This window comes from Oryctolagus cuniculus, chromosome 2 (assembly GCF_964237555.1).
Source record: "Oryctolagus cuniculus chromosome 2, mOryCun1.1, whole genome shotgun sequence".
NCBI classification, from domain to species: Eukaryota; Metazoa; Chordata; class Mammalia; order Lagomorpha; family Leporidae; genus Oryctolagus; species Oryctolagus cuniculus.
The window spans coordinates 141,319,039-141,337,959 of NC_091433.1; the positions used below are offsets into that span (position 1 = coordinate 141,319,039).

General features: G+C 40.4%; 1 protein-coding gene across 10 annotated transcripts in view; it reads left to right on the top strand.

Moving 5' to 3' along the window:
• The window catches only part of USP34 (ubiquitin specific peptidase 34), a 235,198-nt gene that overhangs the window by 40,721 nt on the left and 175,556 nt on the right, over positions 1-18,921 (top strand). For 7 of the 10 annotated variants that reach the window (XR_011386628.1, XM_051838286.2, XM_051838305.2 and 4 more), the window contains exons 3-6: positions 1,086-1,506; positions 10,691-10,741; positions 10,895-11,044; positions 17,684-17,751. Coding sequence is in view for 9 of the 10 variants with exons in the window: in XM_051838286.2 (XP_051694246.1) it covers positions 1,086-1,506; positions 10,691-10,741; positions 10,895-11,044; positions 17,684-17,751 (690 nt within the window). In the remaining variant the exon portion in view is untranslated. Of the gene's footprint in view, positions 1-1,085; positions 1,507-8,894; positions 10,465-10,690; positions 10,742-10,894; positions 11,045-17,683; positions 17,752-18,921 lie in introns of those variants that run through there. The other 3 variants (XM_051838326.2, XM_070069080.1, XM_051838333.2) reach the window with 2 other exon arrangements.

Below are 18,921 nucleotides of genomic sequence, written 5' to 3' on the forward strand. Positions count from 1 at the left end.
TTGTCTTACAGTATAGATGTTTTGATTTGTTTTAATAATACTAGTTACAAATTATAAGTAATGTTTACATAAACTGTCATCCATCATTGGCTATAAATAATATTAAAACCAGGTACTAATTTGTGTATTATTTATTGATTGATTCACTAGACTCCGTTATCCATGATGCTTCATGTGTTACGCTACTAATTGGACATATCTAAGATTTGTGTGAAAATTTTTTTTTTTTTAAGATTTATTTTGTTTGAAAGGCTGAGTTGTGGGGCGGGGCGGAAATCTTCCCTAAAATGGCTGCAATAGCAGGAGCTAGGCCAGGAGCCAGGAGCTTCATTGGGATCTCACACCTAGGAGCAGGGTTCCAGGGGCTTGGGCCATACTCCACTCCTTTCCCAGACATATTAGGGAGTTGGATTGGAAGTGAAGCAGCTGGGAATTGAACTAGTGCCCACTTGGGATGACAGCATCGCAGGTGGCGATTTAACCTATGCTACAACACTGTCCGCAATACTTTTTTATCATTTAGTTTTATCTTTCACTGAATCAGAAGACTATTTGTGTATATTTGGTGTCCTCAAATACTTTTGATTTGTCAGTAGGGTTGGTACATCTCGCTTCCAGGTAGCCATCAAGCAAATTATTAATTTTAAAATGTAACCATTTTATTAATAAATAAAGCCCTTGCATTAAATAGCTTTCCTATTACGGGAATTTATTACAGTCAGTTTCCTAATACTTATTAATACATTGAGTACTCAACACTGGAGAAGCAAGGAAATATGCTGTGATTTTTGTTCTCAAATAGTTACTTGTGTAGAAGAACAGATAAATATATTACACTGAGAACAGTAGCTGTAAACCTAACATGGTGGTGACCTAACTCTAACTAAAGTTTTAATTGTTGGTATGATGCTGTCTTTTTATGTTACTATGCTGTTACCCCAGTGGAACAGGGGAAATAAAAACTGAAGCTTTCAAACAAAAAGATTTTAATGTTTGCTTACTTGTTTTTTTTTTTATATATAAAAAATTGTAATTGTTGTCTCTGTAGGAAGTTTTTTATTTATTGAATTTTTTTTCTCTTATAGGCAATGTCTATGCTGCTTCAAGGAATATAAGCATTTGGAGATTTTTAACCAAGTAGTGTGTGCACTTATTAACTTAGTGATTGCCCAAGTTCAAGTGCTCCGGGACCAGCTTTGTAAACACTGTACTACTATTAACATAGATTCCACGTGGCAAGATGAGAGTAATCAAGCAGAAGAACCACTGAATATAGATAGAGAGTGTAATGAAGGAAGTATAGACAGACAAAAATCAATAGAAAAAAAATTGAACTCTACAAGAATTTGTAATCTGACTGAGGAGGAATCTTCAAAGAGTTCTGATCCTTTTAGTTTATGGAATACAGATGAGAAGGAAAAACTCTTACTATGTGTAGCAAAAATTTTTCAGATTCAGTTTCCCTTATATACTGCTTACAAGCATAATACTCATCCTACTATAGAGGTATGTAAAACGTAGGTATTCTGAATGTTTGGAAATGCCGGTTTATAGTTAGTTTGGCAGTCTTGCTCACTTAGGAATGAATGTGAAGATAGTTACCATTGATGAGAAAAATCTGTAAAAATCACTCTTAGCTAAGTTATTTTTTAAGCTTTATTTATTTGAAAGAGTTACAGAGAGAAGTAGAGTCAGAGAGAGGTCTTCCATTCCGCTGGTTCACTCCCCAGATGACCACAATGGCCATAGCTGAGCTGATCTGAAGCCAGGAACCAGGAGCTTTTTCCAGGTTTCCCACGTGGGTGCAGGAGCCCAAGGATTTGGGCCATCTTCTATTGCTTTCCCAGGCCACAAAAGAGAGCTGGATCAGAAGTGGAGCTGCCGGGACTTATGCTGGTGCCCATGTGGGATGCCGGCGCTGCAGGCTGGGACTTTAACCTGCTATGTCACAGCGCCAGCACCTGTTAGCATAGTTATTCTGGTTTTTCTCTAGAACACTTCGCAGCGGTTTGTATTGAAAATTTGGTCAGATAGTTCTGTTAAGGAAAGATTTTTAAGTTGAACTCAAACTGTTAGTGATGTGAACATTTTGTTAATGTAGGTCTGTGCTTTATTGTGGCTCTATCATAAATTAGGGTCAAGAAAAAAGAAACACATTGAATTTTAAATTTCATTCTTAGAAACATAAGTTTCAGACTGTCATTTCCCTTCATCAGGAAAGAAGGGTAAAACATGTAATGGGTAGTTTATAGAAAAAATTTAATTTGTTTGCAAGGCATAGAGACAATGCATGCACTGTTGTCTGCTGTTTAATTCCTCAAGGCTTGGAGCAACCTTGAATGAGATAAGCTGAAGTCAAAACCTAAGTACTTAAGTTGTTATTGCTACCTTCCAGGGTGAATATTAGCAGGAACCTGGATTTGGGAGCAGTACAGGAGTCAAACCTAGGCACCCTGATATGGGATGTGGATGTTCTAAGCAGCATCATAACCACTGAGCTAAATAAGTGTCCCTAGTAAATTTAAATAATAGTGTTTTCTTTTGTTAGTTAAAATACTTGACTCTACTACTAATATTTTTACAAGTGTTCCCAGCGGTATAGTAACCTACCTTACTTAAATAATATGTTCTTTTTCTAGAAAGAAGTGATTGGGATAGTTTTATTGTAACTTATTATTGAGTTAACAGTTGCTACAGAATTTTCACAGTTGCCTCAGTGGGTGTGTTGCATAGTGCGTTTGTCAGTTTTGCCTGGACTCAATTGTGTAGCTGCGTTTCTTTGAGAGTTGGAGGCATGGGAAGGCCTGTGTCTCAGGTGTGTGTCTAGCATTTGATGCTGGCTGACTTGTTGGGGTCTCTACATGGCTCTTTATTCTCTAGTACATGGCAGTTGTAGCAGAGGTCATAGCAGAGAGCTGGATTGGAAGTGGGGCATCCGGAACTCAAACTGGCACCCATATGGGATGCTGGCACTGTAGGTGGTATCTTTACCTGCTATGCCACAGCACTGGCCTTCCCTCTCTGTGGGTTGTTTTTTTTTTTGTTTTGTTTTGTTTTGGTTTTTTTTGTTTTGTTTTTTTTGACAGGCAGAGTGGACAGTGAGAGAGAGACAGAGACAGAGAGAAAGGTCTTCCTTTTGTGGTGGTTCACCCCCCAAGTGACAGCTGCGGCTGGTGCACTGTGCTGATCCGAAGCCAGGAGCCAGGTGCTTCCTTCTGGTCTCCCATGCGGTGCAGGGCCCAAGCACTTGGGCCATCCTCCACTGCCCTACCCGGCCATAGCAGAGAGCTGGACTGGAAGAGGAGCAACCGGGACTAGAACCCTGTGTGCCGGAGCCGCAGGTGGAGGATTAGCCTAGTGAGCCGCGGCACTGGCCTCCTCTCTGTTTTTAAAACTCTGCTTTTCAAGTAAAAAAATACATCTTTTTAAATTAGTATTTGAAAGATACTGGAAACAGCTTGATAGAGGCCTAAATATGGGAAACTGCATAAAGAAATAAATTTAAAGATTTTTCAATGATACAACTAAGCAACATGACATTTGCTAGTTTGTTCCTAAAATCAGCTTGCCTACCAGTAGATTTTTTGGGTGATTTTATTTTCCTGTTGCTTTTTCAAAAATGTTAATCTTTTTTTTTAATGATTTATTTTATTTGAAAGAGTTACACAGAGAGGTAGAGAAAGAGAAACAGGTCTTCCATTGGCTGGTTCACTCCCCAAGTTGCCACAACGGCCAGAGCTGAGCTGATTTGAAGTCTGGAGCCAAGAGCTTCTTTTGGTTCTCCTTATTGGGCGCAGGGGCCCAAGGACTTGGGCCATCTTGTACTGCTTTCTCAGGCCATAACAGAGAGCTGGATCGGAAGAGGAGCAGCCAGGACTGGAACCTGCACCCATATCGGATGCTGGCACTTCAGACCAGGGCTTTACACTGCCCCATAGCGCCAGCTCCAAAAAATGTTATTCTTTAAATATAGGCATATATTATATAGGTATATAGTTACACTCCTCTCTGCTCTTTCCTTTTTTGGGAAATTGCTTCACTATTACTATTCTTGAAGAATACAATATTTAATATTCTTGAAGAATTACATTCTTGTTCAGTATGGCTATTTGGTTAAAAGAAATGGTTTCATGAGGTCTTAGATATAAAATTCTAATGAAAAACTCATATAGGTAAAAGGAGGAATCTCCTGTACAAAATTCTATGTTTTGTTAGTGTTCTGTTTGTAATCAGTTTCTCAGAGTTCTAATTAATTTCTTTTTTTCTTTTTCTAAATATTTATTTATTTATTTTAAAGGCAGAGTTAGGTGTAGGGAGAGAGAGAGAGCTCAATCTTCCATCTGCTGGTTCACTCCCCAGATGGCCACAGTGGCTCGGGCTAGGCCAGGCTGAAGCCAGGAGCTTCTTCTGGGTGATCCCACTTTTCTTGGAGAAGATAATTTATGTGTTCTCTCCGTTGTACTGTTTTGCTGTTCTTTCCTGATAAAACCTTTAATTTTGATTTTTAATTATTAAGAGGTATAACTTGGCCAAAACAATGTTAGAAAAGAGAAAAAAGTTGTATTAGTGTAATTTTGAAAACCTAAAACCCTTTGTTATAGAAGAGGAAAAATCCTTCAATCCAGGATTCTAATTGCTTCTTGATCATGATGAACTAATTCTTTTGTTATAAAGAATAAGATGGGAACTTGGAGTCCCTTCTTCACCTCCTTTTTTCCTCTCTTTTTCCAATCTTCCCTCCCAACATTGATAATGAATAATTAGGAATAAATAGTACTAATTCAGGATAAAAGTGGGAGACTAGTTGCATTTTTAAAGATTTAGTTATTTATTTGAAAGGGAGAGTTACAGAAAAAGGGGGTGAGACAGAGGAGAGTAAAGAGGGCTTCTATTTGCTGATTCACTCCCCAAATGGCCAAAATAGGCAGGACTGTGCCAGATAGAAGCCAGGAGTTTCTTCTGCGTCTCCCACATGGATGCAGGGATCCAGGCATGAAGGTCATCTTCCATTGCTTTCCTATTAGCATTAACATGAATGGATCAACTGGGTCTCAAACTGGTACCCATATCGGATCTGGCAGCCTAACTCAATATACCACTACACCAGCCCCTGTTTGCTCTTTTCAAGTAACAGACATATTTCTAAAAGTAGAGTGGTATCATCTTTTTAAATTTTTTCCTTTTTTTTAAGATTTATTTTATTTATTTGAAAGAGTTATAGAGAGAGGCAGAGAGAGAGAGTTCTTCAGTCCACTGATTCACTCTCCAAATGGCTGCGACTGTCGGAGCTGAGCCGATCCAAAGCCAGGAACCAAGAGCTTCTTCGGGGTTCCCATGTAGTTGCAGGGTTCCAAGCACTTGGGCCATCCTCTGCTGCTTTCCCAGGCACATTAGGAGGGAACTGGATTGGAAATGGAGTAGCTGGGACTCTAATGGGATATGTGGAATGCTGGTGCTGCAGGCCAGGGCTTTAACCCACTGCACCACAGTGCCATTTTTATTTTCATTTTGTTTTTTATAAGATTTTATTTATTTGAGCGGTAGAGCCACAGGCAGTGAGATGGAAAGAAAGGTCTTCCATCCACTGGTTCACTCCCCAAATGGCTGCAATGGCTGGAGCTGAGCTGATCCGAAGCCAGGAGCTTCTTCTGTGCCTGCCATGCGGGTGAAGGGTCCCAAGTGTTTGGGGCATTTTCTACTGCTTTCCCAGGCCATAGCAGAGAGCCAGATTGGAAGTGGAGTATCTGGGACCAGAGTCAGTGCCTATATGGGATGCTGTTCCTGCAGGCGGAGGACTAACCCACTAATGTCACTGCTGACCCCTTTATTTTCATTTTTATTTGAAAATAAGAGAGAAAGATCTGGCTCACTCCCAGATACCTGCAGTAGCCAGGCAGGGCTAGGAGCCCTGAACTGAATCCAAGTCTCCTACTTGGGTGACAGGGACCCAAGTATTTGAGCCATCATTTGCTGCCTTCCCAGGGTGCACGTTAGCAAGAAGCTGGATAGGAAGTGGAGTAACTAGGACACAAATAGGGGATGTGGTTGTCCCAGGAGATGAGTTAACTGCTATGCCACATTCCTACCACATTATCTTATTTTCTAAATGTGAAGTTTTATAAAAACAAAATACGAAATCCTCTTTAAAGTTACTGCCAAGTCTCAGAGCCTTTTTGAGGGGTTACATAAACTTACAGTTTTTGAAAGAACAATATTGTTGATTTTATCTTTGAGTGAGACTTGTTTTGTCCCTAATGTTCCCTACATATCTGTGTTAGCTCCATATAGTAATAAAATTGAGATGATAATACTACTTTAGGATGTATCAGAATAGGAATGTGAACTGGCAACACCCAGCTCTCTTAAGGTTTTTTATTTGAAAGACAGAAGGAGAGCAAGAAAGATCTTCCATTTATTGGTTTGCAATGGCCAGGACTGGGGCTTGACCAGGCTGAAGCCGGGAGCTATTTCTGGGTCTCCCATGTAGGTGCAGGGGCCCAAGCACCTGGGCCATCCTCTGCTGCTTTCCCAGGTGCATTAGCAGGGAACTGGGTCAGAAGTGGTGCCCAAATGCGATGCTAGCACTGTAGGCAGCAGTGTCACCACCTATACCACAGTGCATCCCCAACATGTTTCTCTGAGTATTGAAACTATTTACCAAGTCCTTGAGTAACGTGTCGTGTATGAGGATAGAAATCTGTTAGCTAATTTTCTAGTAACATCTGTTAGTCACTAGAAATTTCTGATATTCCTGTATAACACCTAGTCCACAAATCTATATTTAGCAGTTTTTTGAAAGGTTTATTTATTTTATTTGAAAGGCAGAGTTAGAGAGAAGGGGAGACAGAGAGGTCTCCCATCTACTGGTTCACGCCCCAGATGGCTGCAACAGCTGGAGCTGGGCCAGACTGAAGCCAGGAGCTTCTTCTGGGTCTCCTACGTAGGTGCAGGGCACCAGGTACTTGTGCCATCCTTTGCTACTTTCCCAGGTGCATTAGCAGGGAGCTGGATTGGAAGAGGAGCAAAAGCGGGAATCAAACCGGGACCCACTTGGGCTGCTGGCACTATAGGTGGTGGCCTATCCTGTTAAACTACAGTGCTAGCCCCTGTGTTTAACAGTTTTATAGGAGTTCTTAAATTTTGTACTTTTTGAAGACAAGCTTCTTTTATTTATTTATTTATTTTTTGACAGGCAGAGTGGACAGTGAGAGAGAGAGACAGAGAAAGGTCTTCCTTTTACCCTTGGTCCACCCTCCAATGGCCGCTGCGGCCGGCGCGCATCGCACTGATCCGAAGGCAGTAGCCAGGTGCTTCTCCTGGTCTCCCATGGGGTGCAGGGCCCAAGCACTTCGGCCATCCTCTACTGCACTCCCAGGCCACAGCAGAGAGCTGGCCTGGAAGGGGGGCAACCGGGACAGAATCCGGCGCCCCGACCGGGACTAGAACCCGGTGTGCCGGCGCTGCAAGGCGGAGGGTTAGCCTATTGAGCCGTGGCGCCTGCCAAAGACAAGCTTCTTAAAAAAACTTGAAACTTTAGTTGTGGCTGCTGTGAGAGAGGCTTGAATGAAGATTTAGGAGAATTAAGTTTTTATTTGGTGAATGTTTTGGTTTCTCTAAGGACTTTATTTTGGAATGTTCTGAGAGTTTAGTGTGGTTCCTTTTAGTCAGATTTTGAAATATTTCAATAGTTTAAACTTTATGTAAAATACATAATGGCTGTGAATGAATCTGTTTCTTTGGCAGCTCTTTTCACGTGAAAGTAGCTTTCTGATTATGAAAGCAGCATTTTTAGTGTGATAAATAAAAACAGAATCTACAGACTATAGATATTCAAAGCTTTCAATTTCTCCTTTTTTGTCTTTTCCTTGAAGAAACATTGTTGCCAGTTTAGTTCAGATACTTGCACATGTTAAAGAAATTGTGAACATTAGATCATAATGATCATTAATTATTCTGTTTTTTTTTAATTTTTATTATTTTTTTTATTTAACAGAGTTAGAAAGAGACAGAGAGAAAGGTCTTCCTTCCACTGGTTCACCCCCTAAATGGCCGCTACGGCCGGTGCTGTGCCGATCCGAAGCCAGGAGCCAGGTGCTTCATCCTGGTCTCCCATGCGGGTGCAGGGCCCAAATACTTGGGCCATACTCCACTGCCTTCCCAGTCTACAGCAGAGAGCTGGACTGGAAGAGGAACTGCCGGAACTAGAACCCGGAGCCCATATGGGATGCTGGCGCCGCAGGTGGAGGGTTAGTCAAGTGAACTACGGCACTGTCCCTATTAATTCTGTTTAACAGAGTATAATATAGTGTGATACTTTATTATCTTCTTTGCTTTTTCATATGAAAAAGCATATTTTCATATTTATGCTTTAACGGCTTTTCAGAGTACAACCTGTAGACTGTACAAATTATGTAACATGTACATTGAATTTTAGTGGTGGAGCCATCACCACATAGTGATTTTAGAATATTTATATTGTCGGGGTTGGTACTGTGGTGTAGAGAGTAAAGCCTCCACTATATGGGCGCCTGTTCGAGTCCGGGTGCTCCATTCCTGGTCTAGCTCTCTGGTATGGCCTGGGAAAGTAGACTGTGCCCCACATTGGAAACCTGGAAGGAGCTCCTGGCTCCTACCTGCTAATCAGCTTCGTTCCGGCCAATGCCGCCATTTGGGGAGTGAACCAGGAAGACTTCTCTCTCTCTCTCTCTTCTGCCTCTACCTCTCTGTAACTCTGCTTTTCTTACTTTTTTTTAAAGATTTTATTTATTTATTTGAGATGTAGATTTACAGACAGTGAGAGGAAGAGACAGAGAGAAAGGTCTTCCCTCTGTCAGTTCACTCCCCAAATGGCCGCAATGGCCGGAGCTGTGCTAATCCGAAGCTGGGAGCCAGAAGCCCCTTCCCAGTCTCGTACACAGGTTCAGGGGCCCAAGCACTTAGGCCATCTTCCACTGCTTTCCCAGGCCACAGCAGAGAGCCGGATTGGAAGAAGAGCAGTGGGACTAGGACTGACACCCATATGGGGTGCCGTTAATGCAGGTGGAGGATTAACCTACTGCGCCATGGTGCCAGCCTCTGTAACTCTGCCTTTCAAGTAAAATAAAATAAAATATTTAATAAAGAAAAAACAGAATATTTTCCCCAAAAGATCTCTCATGCTAATTTACTTAAAAAAAAAAAAAAAAGATTTATTTATTTGAATGGTAGAATTAGAGAGTCAGTAAGAGACAGAAATGTCTGCCATCCACTGGCTCAGTTCCCAAGTAGGTGCAATGGCCAGGGCTGGGCCAGGCCAAACTCAAGAACCTGGTACTACATCCTGGACTTCATTGTGGTGGCAGGAGCCAAGCACCTGTGCTGTCCTCTGAGGCATATTAGCAAGGAGCGCTATGAGTGCAACAGGTGTTCATGTGGGATGCTGTTGTTGCAGGTGGTGGCTTACTCCATTGCACCACAACACCAGAACTCGCCTATCCCTCATTTCTCCTTAATGTCTTTTTTTTTTTTTATTTCAAAGATTTATTTTATTTGAAAGGCAGAGTTATAGAGAGAATGATCATCTATCTACTGGTTTACTCCTCAGGTAGCCTCCATGGCCAGAGCTGAGCTAGGGGCCTCTTCTGGATCTCCCATATAGGTGCAGGGGCCCAAGGACTTAGGCCATTCTCTGCTGCTTTCCCAGGTACATAAGTAGGGAGCTGGATTGGAAGTGGAGCAACCAGGACTTGAACTGGCTTCCATATACTGGTATTGCAGGTGGCGGCTTAGCCTATTATAGCACAGCGCCAGCCCCTCATCTTAGTATCTTAAGGTCTACAAGACTCTGTATGATTCTGCCACCATTTATGTAACCTGTGATGAATGTCAGTTGTTTCTAATTTTGGAGTGTTATAGTTTCACTGAACATCATTACACATACAGTTCCAACACTTCTCTGGTTATTTCATTAGGGTTAAATGGAATTTACATTTCAAATGATATATTTTGCCAAATTGCCTTCCAAAAAGATCCTAGCAATTTGTACCTTTACTGGCAATGGATGAGTATGCTTTGGGTTGTTTTAATCTTGCATGTAGAATGCTTGAATATACCTATGTAGAAATTGAAGAATGTCATTTTAAAACCACTTACTTAGGCTACAATGCATTTTTATAAGGATTACCCTATGGATGGTGCTGTGGCACAGCAGGTCAAGGTGCCGTCTGTAATGCTTGTATCCCATATGGATGCATGTTTGAATCCTGGCTGCTCTACTTCCGTTCCAGCTTCCTGCTGATGTGCCTGGGAAAGCTGCGAAAGATGATCCGAGTACTTGGGTTCCTGTACTCACATAGGAGACCTGGATGAAGCTCCAGGCTGCTGGTTTGGCCTGGTCCAGCCCTCGTCATTGCAGCCATTTGGGGAGTGAACCAGCAGATCGAAGCTCTCTGTCTGTCCCTCTTTCTCTGTAACTTTTATTTTCAGGTAAATAAAGAAATCTTTAAAGAAAAAAAATTAACCTGCTCTTTAAGGGAAGGTTAAAATAGCTTTTGTTTAAGAAGACAAAATATGTGGAGAGGTAGCCTTGGGATGTTATTGACGTGTCATGATGAGAAGCAATTGGAAAATCTGTTATCATTTTATGAAAAATAGTCTTTTAGGAAATTTGTCATTTGGTAGTTGTAACCTTATTTTGTTTATTTTTTATTAGGATATATCAACTCAAGAAAGTAACATACTAGGGGCATTCTGTGATATGAATGTAAGTTATTTTTTTCATTCTAAGGTTCATGGAAAACTTTGCTTTTAGTTCATATATTCTTGGGTTTATTTTAATGTGTGATCAGTGTCTTTATTGCTAATTAAACAAAAATTATCCCTAGTGTTTTAAAATATATCTTGTTTATTTTCTCAGGATGTAGAAGTACCATTGCATTTGCTTCGTTACGTTTGTTTGTTTTGTGGAAAAAATGGCCTTTCTCTCATGAAGGATTGCTTTGAATATGGAACTCCTGAAACTTTGCCATTTCTTATAGCACATGCATTTATTACAGTTGTGTCTAATGTAAGTATTGTTTTAAATCTTGGTAGCAATTTCTAGCATACAGTAGCGTGAATTTTAAGTCCTTTTAAAAAAGTGGGATTTTGAATGATTAGCATATACAGTGACTGTTTTTCTATATTATATTTGGAAGATTTATTTTTGAGAGACAAGAAAGAGACTTCTTGTCTGCTGGAAACTCAGTCTTACATAGGTGTCAGAGAGCCAACCACTTAAGCCATCAGCTGTGTGTTCCTTTGTACATAAACAGGAAGCTGGAATCAGGAACAGAGTCAGAACTTGAACTCAGGCATTTTGAGTTGGGAAGGTGACATCCCAAATGGTGTCTTAAGCTGTTAGAGCAGTTGCCTGCCTCTGGATTCTATTTTGAAAAAGATCTTTGTAATAAAATTAGTGGTTTTATATTTTTTATCTAAAGTGTCAACACAAAAAACTTTCACGTCAATTTTTAGCTTTCCTTGTCTACAAGTTTTTTCTGGGAGAATGGTGATATTTAACCTAGGGTACTAGAGGTACTAGATCAGTGTGTCTGTATTTCAAGCAAAGATGTACAGTGTACAAGATGTACAACAAAGATGTACAAAAAACAATTTCTTTTTGCCTTTATAAAAAGTCAATTCTTGGGCTGGTGTTGTGGCACAGCAGGTTAAGCCAGTGCCTGTGGTGGCCAATGCTGGCATCCCATAGGAGTTTCACTCCCAGCTGCTTTACTTCCGATCCAGTTCCCTGCTATTCGTCTTCGGAAGGCAGTGGTAGATGGAAGAAGTGCTTGGGCTCTTGCCAGCCATATGGGAGGCCTGTATGGAGTTCCTGGTTCTTTTGGAAGCCATTTGGGGAGTAAACCAGTGGATAGAAGATTTGTCTGTTTGTCTCTCTATCACTGTGTCTTTCTTTTTCTTTCCTTTTAAAAAAAAAAAATCTGTTTATTTGAAAGATAAAGTTATACAGAGGCAGGGAGAGAGAGGGGTATTCCATCTGCTGATTCACTCTCCAAATGGCTGCAGCAGCTGGAGCTGGGCTGATCTGAAGCCAGGAGCCAGGATCTTCTTCTGGGTCTCCTATGCAGGTGCAGGGGTCCAAGGACTTGCCCACTTGGGCCATTTTCTACTGCTTTTCCAGGCCTAGAGAGCTGGATTGAGGGACTCAAACCAGCGCCCATAAGGGTTGCCAGCACTACAGGTGGCTGCTTTATTCACTATGCCACAGTGCTGGCTCTTATCACTGTGCCTTTCAAATAAACATTTTTTAAAAATTCAGTTCCTTTATATATTGTGATTGGCAGTACTCTGAAGCATGGTAATTATGAAGGAAATGATAAGTAATTTTTACTACCTGTATATTAAAATTTAGCCTTTACTGACTGTTCAGATAATCATTCAGAAAACTGGTATAGCAAAGGTTAAATGTAACTTTGCAAAAACCTGAGTTCTTGTATAATTATTTAAGTAAAGTGTATAATAAGATGAATAACATCAAGTATTTTGTTGCATTGTTTCTAGTGACACACTTTGCAGTGCTCTGGAAAGAGCACTGGCATTATACAAAATTTGAGTATCTAGACCTTCGTGTTTGCATATTTGAAAGGATTGTATCAAGGTCATTTTTTATTTTTAAAATTCCATGCTTTCTGATTGGTTGAAAAAATTATTATACAGTGCAGTGTAGCATGTAATAGTAAGGTTTTTTGATTCATGATTATATTTGAAACCTAACTCTAAACCTAAATGTTGTTTGCACAAGGGGAATGATGGATGGTAAATACCTTGGAGGATTGTTGTGAAGTTTAAAATTAGATGAGAGATTTAAGGCTAGTATTGTAGTGCTTGATAAATAGTAAGCACTTAGTAATTGGTATCTGTTGCTCATTTTAGCTATTAAGTATTTAACTCTATTTTGATTTAACTTATTTATTTGAGAAGAAACTGTTCAATTTCACTCCTGGGGGAAAATTAAAATACTTAAGAGTAGCTAAAATGCTTTGTTGATATTTTACTTAGACACTGTGTGATTTTGAAGAAGGCTTATAATTCTGTATAGTGTGTGGAGCTGGTATTGTGGTGCAGTGGATTAAGCTGCCACCAGAAATGCTGGCATTCCTTATCAGAGAGACAGTTTGCATTGTGGCTGCTTCACTATCTAGGTCTCTGCTAGTGTGCCTGGAAAGGCAGAAGAAGGTGGCCCAAATACTTGGATCATGCATGTGAACACTCAGATGGAGCTCCTGGCTTTGGTCTGGTTGAGCCCTGACTGTCACATCCATTTAGGGAGTGAAGCAGCTGATGGAAGATCACTTTCTATCTTCTCTGTAACTGCTTTTCAAATAAATTTTTTTATTTAGTGAGGAGGAGGGATCAAGATTCATTTTCTTCACCATATATGGATATCTATTTTGCTAATGCTGTTGATCATAAATATAGTAACTTTGTTATACTATGGTGTTTTTTTTTTTTTTTTAAATTAATGGGTATCTTTATGTGCCTGTGTCTGAGCTCTCTAGCCTAGTCTGTTATCCTGTTGGCTTAATCTTGTACTGTTCCCATACCATTTTTTTTTTTTGGACAGGTAGAGTGGACAGTGAGAGAGAGAGAGAGACAGAGAGAAAGGTCTTCCTTTTGCCGTTGGTTCACCCTCCAATGGCCGCCGCGGCTGGTACGCTGCGGCCGGCGCACCGCACTGATCCGAAGGCAGGAGCCAGGTGCTTTTCCTGGTCTCCCATGTGGGTGCAGGGCCCAAGCACTTGGGCCATCCTCCACTGCCTTCCCGGGCCACAGCAGAGAGCTGGACAGGAAGAGGAGCAACCAGGACAGAATCCGGTGCTCCGACCGGGACTAGAACCTGGTGTGCTGGTGCCGCAGGCAGAGGATTAGCCTAGTGAGCCGCGGCGCCAGCCCCCATACCATCTTAACTTCTAGAGCTTTGAAGAAGTTGTGCTATCTAGTAAGAAAAGAGGAACTTCCTTGCTGTTTTTCCTGTATTTTTGATTTTTGTTTTTTATCTGAACTGCACAGCTTCCAATCCCAGGTTCTCTCCCCAGATTGCCACAACAGCATGTGCTGGGGCTAGGTGAAGCCAGGAGGCTAATAGGGATCTGCCACTGGGTGGCAGGGAATCAACTACTTGAGCCATTACCTGCTACCTCCCAGGGTGTGAATTAGCCAGAGGCTGGAATCAAAACTGAAGCCATAACTGTAACTCAGATACTGTAATATGGGATATGAGTGTCCCAAGTAGCATTTTAACTGCTGCGCCAAATGCTCATCTCTCCATGCTATTTTTTCTTGAGGGTTTTGACTCTTGTACCTTTGTGCTTGGAATCAGCTTCTAAAGTTCACGTAAGACTTGCTTGGGTTACACTGAACCTGTGCATCAATTTAGGAAAACTGTCATTTTTACATTATTTAGTCTTCTATAAGTATGGTAAATGTTAACTGATTTGCTTGTTGTTTGATTTCTGTTACCATTATCTTTATTTTAATGTGTAAGTAATATATTTTTCTTCTGGATCCTAGGTATATGATGTTTTATAATGGTATTGTAGAGTATGTTTTTCACTACTTTCCAAGCAGCTGTCTTGCTAAACTTATTAATTGCATAAAGTTTAACTGAAAATTATTTTAGATTTTCTTTTTTTTCACTTGGGATGTATACATACATTTCTAGAAGTTAGTAAAAAAATGCAACTAAAATAACTATTTTGTTGCAAATTTCTTTTTTTAAGATTTCTTTATTTATTTGAAAGTCTGAGTTACACAGAGAGAGAGAGAGAGAGAGAGAGAGGAAGGTCTTCCATCCACTGGTTCACTCCCCAGTTGGCAGGAACGGCCAGAGCTGCGCTGCACCAATCTGAAGCTAGAAGCCAGGAGCTTCTTCTGGGTCTTCCATGTTGGTGCAGGGTCCTAAGCACTTGGACCATCTTCCATTGCTTTCTCAGGCAACAGCAGAGAGCTGGATTGGAAGTAGAGCAGCCAGGACTTGAACCAGCACCCATATGGGATGCCGGTACTGCAGGTGGTGGCTTCACCTGCTATGCCACAGCGCCAGCCCTGCAAATTTTTCTTTTCATGGAAAATGCGTATTAAAAAAACCAGGTTGAGTTTGTTTTTAAAAGATTTATTTATGTAACAGCCAGAGAGAGAGAATCGAGATCGAGATCTTCCATCTGTTGGTTCACTCCCAAAATGAATGAAATAGTTGGGAAAGAACTGGGCCAGGACAAAGCCAAGAACTCTTGTCTGTAGTGCTTGGACCATCTGCTGCTGCCTTCCCAGGTGCATAAGTGGAATAGCTGAGTCTGGTGCTGTGGTGTAGTGGATTGAGCTGCTACCTGCAGTGCTGCATCCCATATAAGCACTGGTTCTAGTCCTGGCTGCTGCACTTCCGATCTAGCTCCCTGCTAATGTGCCTGGGAAAGCAATGGAAGATGGCCCAAATCCTGGGGCCCCTGCACCCATGTGGGAGACCTGGAAGAAGCTTCTGGCACCGGACTTTGGATAGGCTCAGCTCCGGCCATTGCAGCCATTTGGAGAGTGAACCAGAGGATGGAAGATCTCTGACTCTGCTTCTCTTTAACTCTCCCTTTCAAATAAATAGATAAATCTTCTAAAAAATGTTAAAATTATTAAAAAAAAAATAGTGGAGTAGCCAGCACAATTGTCTATTCTTCAAAATTGTTTCTGAACAGAAATAAACTCATACTGATTTAATTCAATTTTTCCTTGAACAGTTTGAAATATTTGTGTATATGTGTGTATCTATTTGTTTTGCCTTTTCAAGCAGCAGTCTTGATAAATTCATTAACTGCAACAAGTTTAACTGAAAGTTATTTTGGATTTTTTTCTTTTCTTTTTTTAAATAAGGAGTTTCACTGGATTGCTCTTGTTTTCTCTCTCTCTCACTAAATTTCAAAGATTTATTTATTTGAAAATCAGAGATAGAGAAGAGGAGAGAGAGAGAGAGAGAGAGAGAGATCTTCCATTTGCTAATTCACTACCCAAATGTATGCAATGGCTGTGCCTGGAGCTAGGCCAGGCCAAAGCCCCAGGAAGCCAGGAGCTTCTTCTGGATCTCCCATACGGGTGCAGAGACCCACACACTTGCTTTCTCAGGAATGTTAGCAGGGAGCTAGATTGGAAATGGAGCAGCCTGGACTGGAACCAACACCCATAGGGGATGCCAGCACTGCAGGCAAAGCCTTAACTCTTTTTTCTACAATCATACTAACTCATTGTAATACCAGTTTTAATTCTTCTGTTATAGTTCTATGATTTTTGTTTAAATTTCTTGTCTTACTGTCTAGGACCTTCAGTTCAATTGAAATTAAAGTCTTGTTTTTATAGTATAAAAAGAAAAAGTTGTAACATTTCACCATTAATATAGTAGTTGCTATAGGATTTTTATAGGTATCTTTTATTCAGTTACAGTAATGCCATACATTGTGCATTCCCATGTTTGTTTTGTATCAATTTACTAAGTTAGGGCTTAATGTGAGAGTAAAACTAATATAATGAAAGTACGTTAGATCTTGAACTAGGTTCTCTCTCTTTTTTAAAAGATTCTTTTTATTTATTTAATTTATGAGAGGTAGAGGGAAACACCAAGAGAAAAGTCCTCCATCTGCTGATTCACTCCCCAAATGCCACAATTGCTGGAGCTGAGCCAATCCAAAGCCAGGAGCCAAGAACTTCTTCCAGGTCTCCCATGTGGGTACAGGGGCCCACCATCGCCCATTGCTCTCCCAGGCCACCACAGTGAGTTAGCTGGATCGGAAGAAGACCAGCCAGGATTATAGGTGGCACCCGTATGTAATGCCAGCGTTGTAGGTGGAGGAATAACCCACTGTGCCACAGTGCCAGCCCCTAGAACAAGGTTATAATACTGTGTAGACAAAAGGAAGGAGATTTATTGTAACTATTGTTATAACTCAGGTGAAGGATACTTAACAATAAGCTTATTTTGAGAAATAGTTGCTGATATTGTTATCACTGTGTGATTATAAATATTTGTATTAGTTGGATATTGAGGTGATTAGAAGCCAAGGATGAGATGGTTTATTAAAAACCAAGAGTTTGTTAAAAAAAAAAAAAGTTTGTTTTTTGGTGTTGGTGTCATCTAGTTAGAAGATATTACTTGGGTGACAGGTGTTACAGTGCCTTGGGTGAGGCGCCACCTGCAGTACCCACATCCTGTTGGAGCGCCTGGGTTCAAGTCCTGTATCCATTTCTAATCTGATTTCTTGGTAATGCACATCCTGAAAGGCAGCAGGTTTGGGTTCTTGCTACCCATATAGGACACCTGGGTTGAGTTCTAGGATTTGGACTTCAGCCTGGCTTAGCCCTGGCTATTGTGGGCATTCGGGGAGTGAACCAGGAGATTGAAGTTCTCTCTGTTGCTGAATGTTTCAAGTAAATAAATATTTTTTAAGTAAAAGGCTGTCACTGGGATAGACTTTTTTGCTCTTTGGTGAGAAACTACTGCTAAGTCTTGAGTTTGAATTTGCATGTATTTGTACATAGGTTAAAACCTGATCCACATGTAATCCCTGTATTGTTTATCTGTTTCAAAATTGATAATAAAATCTACATTGTATGAAGTAGCAAAATATAGATATTCATTATACATTAATGTCATCTTTTGTTTTTATAGATTAGAATATGGCTCCATATCCCTGCTGTCATGCAGCACATTATACCTTTTAGAACTTATGTTATCCGGTAAGTATAAAATCTCCTTTCTGTCAGTTTCAATGTATTTGAACAGTTTTATGAGAGAATTACATTGTTTAAAGTTCTCTTACAGTCACATCCTTTAGGGAAAATTTCAGGTAACAGTTTCAAGGGTGGTATTTTTAATGTACTTGTGGAGCTTTATATTTAATGTTTGCTTTTTAGAATTTTATTTTAAATACATTAAAAGTTAGAAATTAATAATTGTTATTCCACTGTTAATGTGTTTATTCAATGAACAAATATACAGTGTCTAGTACTAAGTTCAAGGCACTGGGATTATTGCTGAGAACATCGATTTAAATGTTACCTATTTATAAAATAAGTACGTGAATGATAACAGTACACCAGAAAGTGCTAAGCATCACAGAATAAATGGCAGCAAACTTGGATTGGGAATTCTAGAAAGGGGCCAGTGCTGTAGCCTGCAGCACCAGCATCCCATATAGGCACCTGTTCACACCCCAGCTGTTCCTCTTTTTCTTCCTCTTCTTGGGAAAGCAGCAGAAGATGGCCCAAGTGCTTGGGCCCCTGTATCCACGTTAGAGACCCAGAAGAAGCTCCTGGCTTCTGGCTCCTGGCTTCAGATTGGCTCAGCTCTAGCCAATGAAAATTACAGCCATTTGGGGAGTGAAATGCCGGGTGGGAAATCTGTCTTTAGCTCTCCCTCTCTCTATCTGTAACTACCTCTCAAATAAATAAATAAATAAAGTATTTAAAATAAAAGACTTCTAGAGAGTGAGTTATAATTTTACGTAAGGGGATGAGGAAGATCTCATTGAGGAAGGGGTGATACTTGAGTTTGGTGAACTTTAACTTAAAACAGACCTAAGGAGATGGTGAAAGGGTTATATCGGTTAGACTTTAGTATGATCTGTCACAGTTCTAGGATTTTTATTTCTTGATAACATTTATGTTCTTCTTCCTATTTTCTCATTCATGACGGTTTCAGTGCTTACTATTTTCTCAGTACTGTTTGAGTTGTTGGAAAAAATATCAGATAGTGATGAATGCTGTGCAAGTAAGATAATGTGATAGGGATTATGATGCCCTTCTGAAAGGTAACATTTTAAGGACATGGATTATCAAATGATCAGAAGGAGGTAGTCCAGGTAGAAGGAACATGGTAAGGTAATAGGCTTGAAGTTGCAAAGAGTA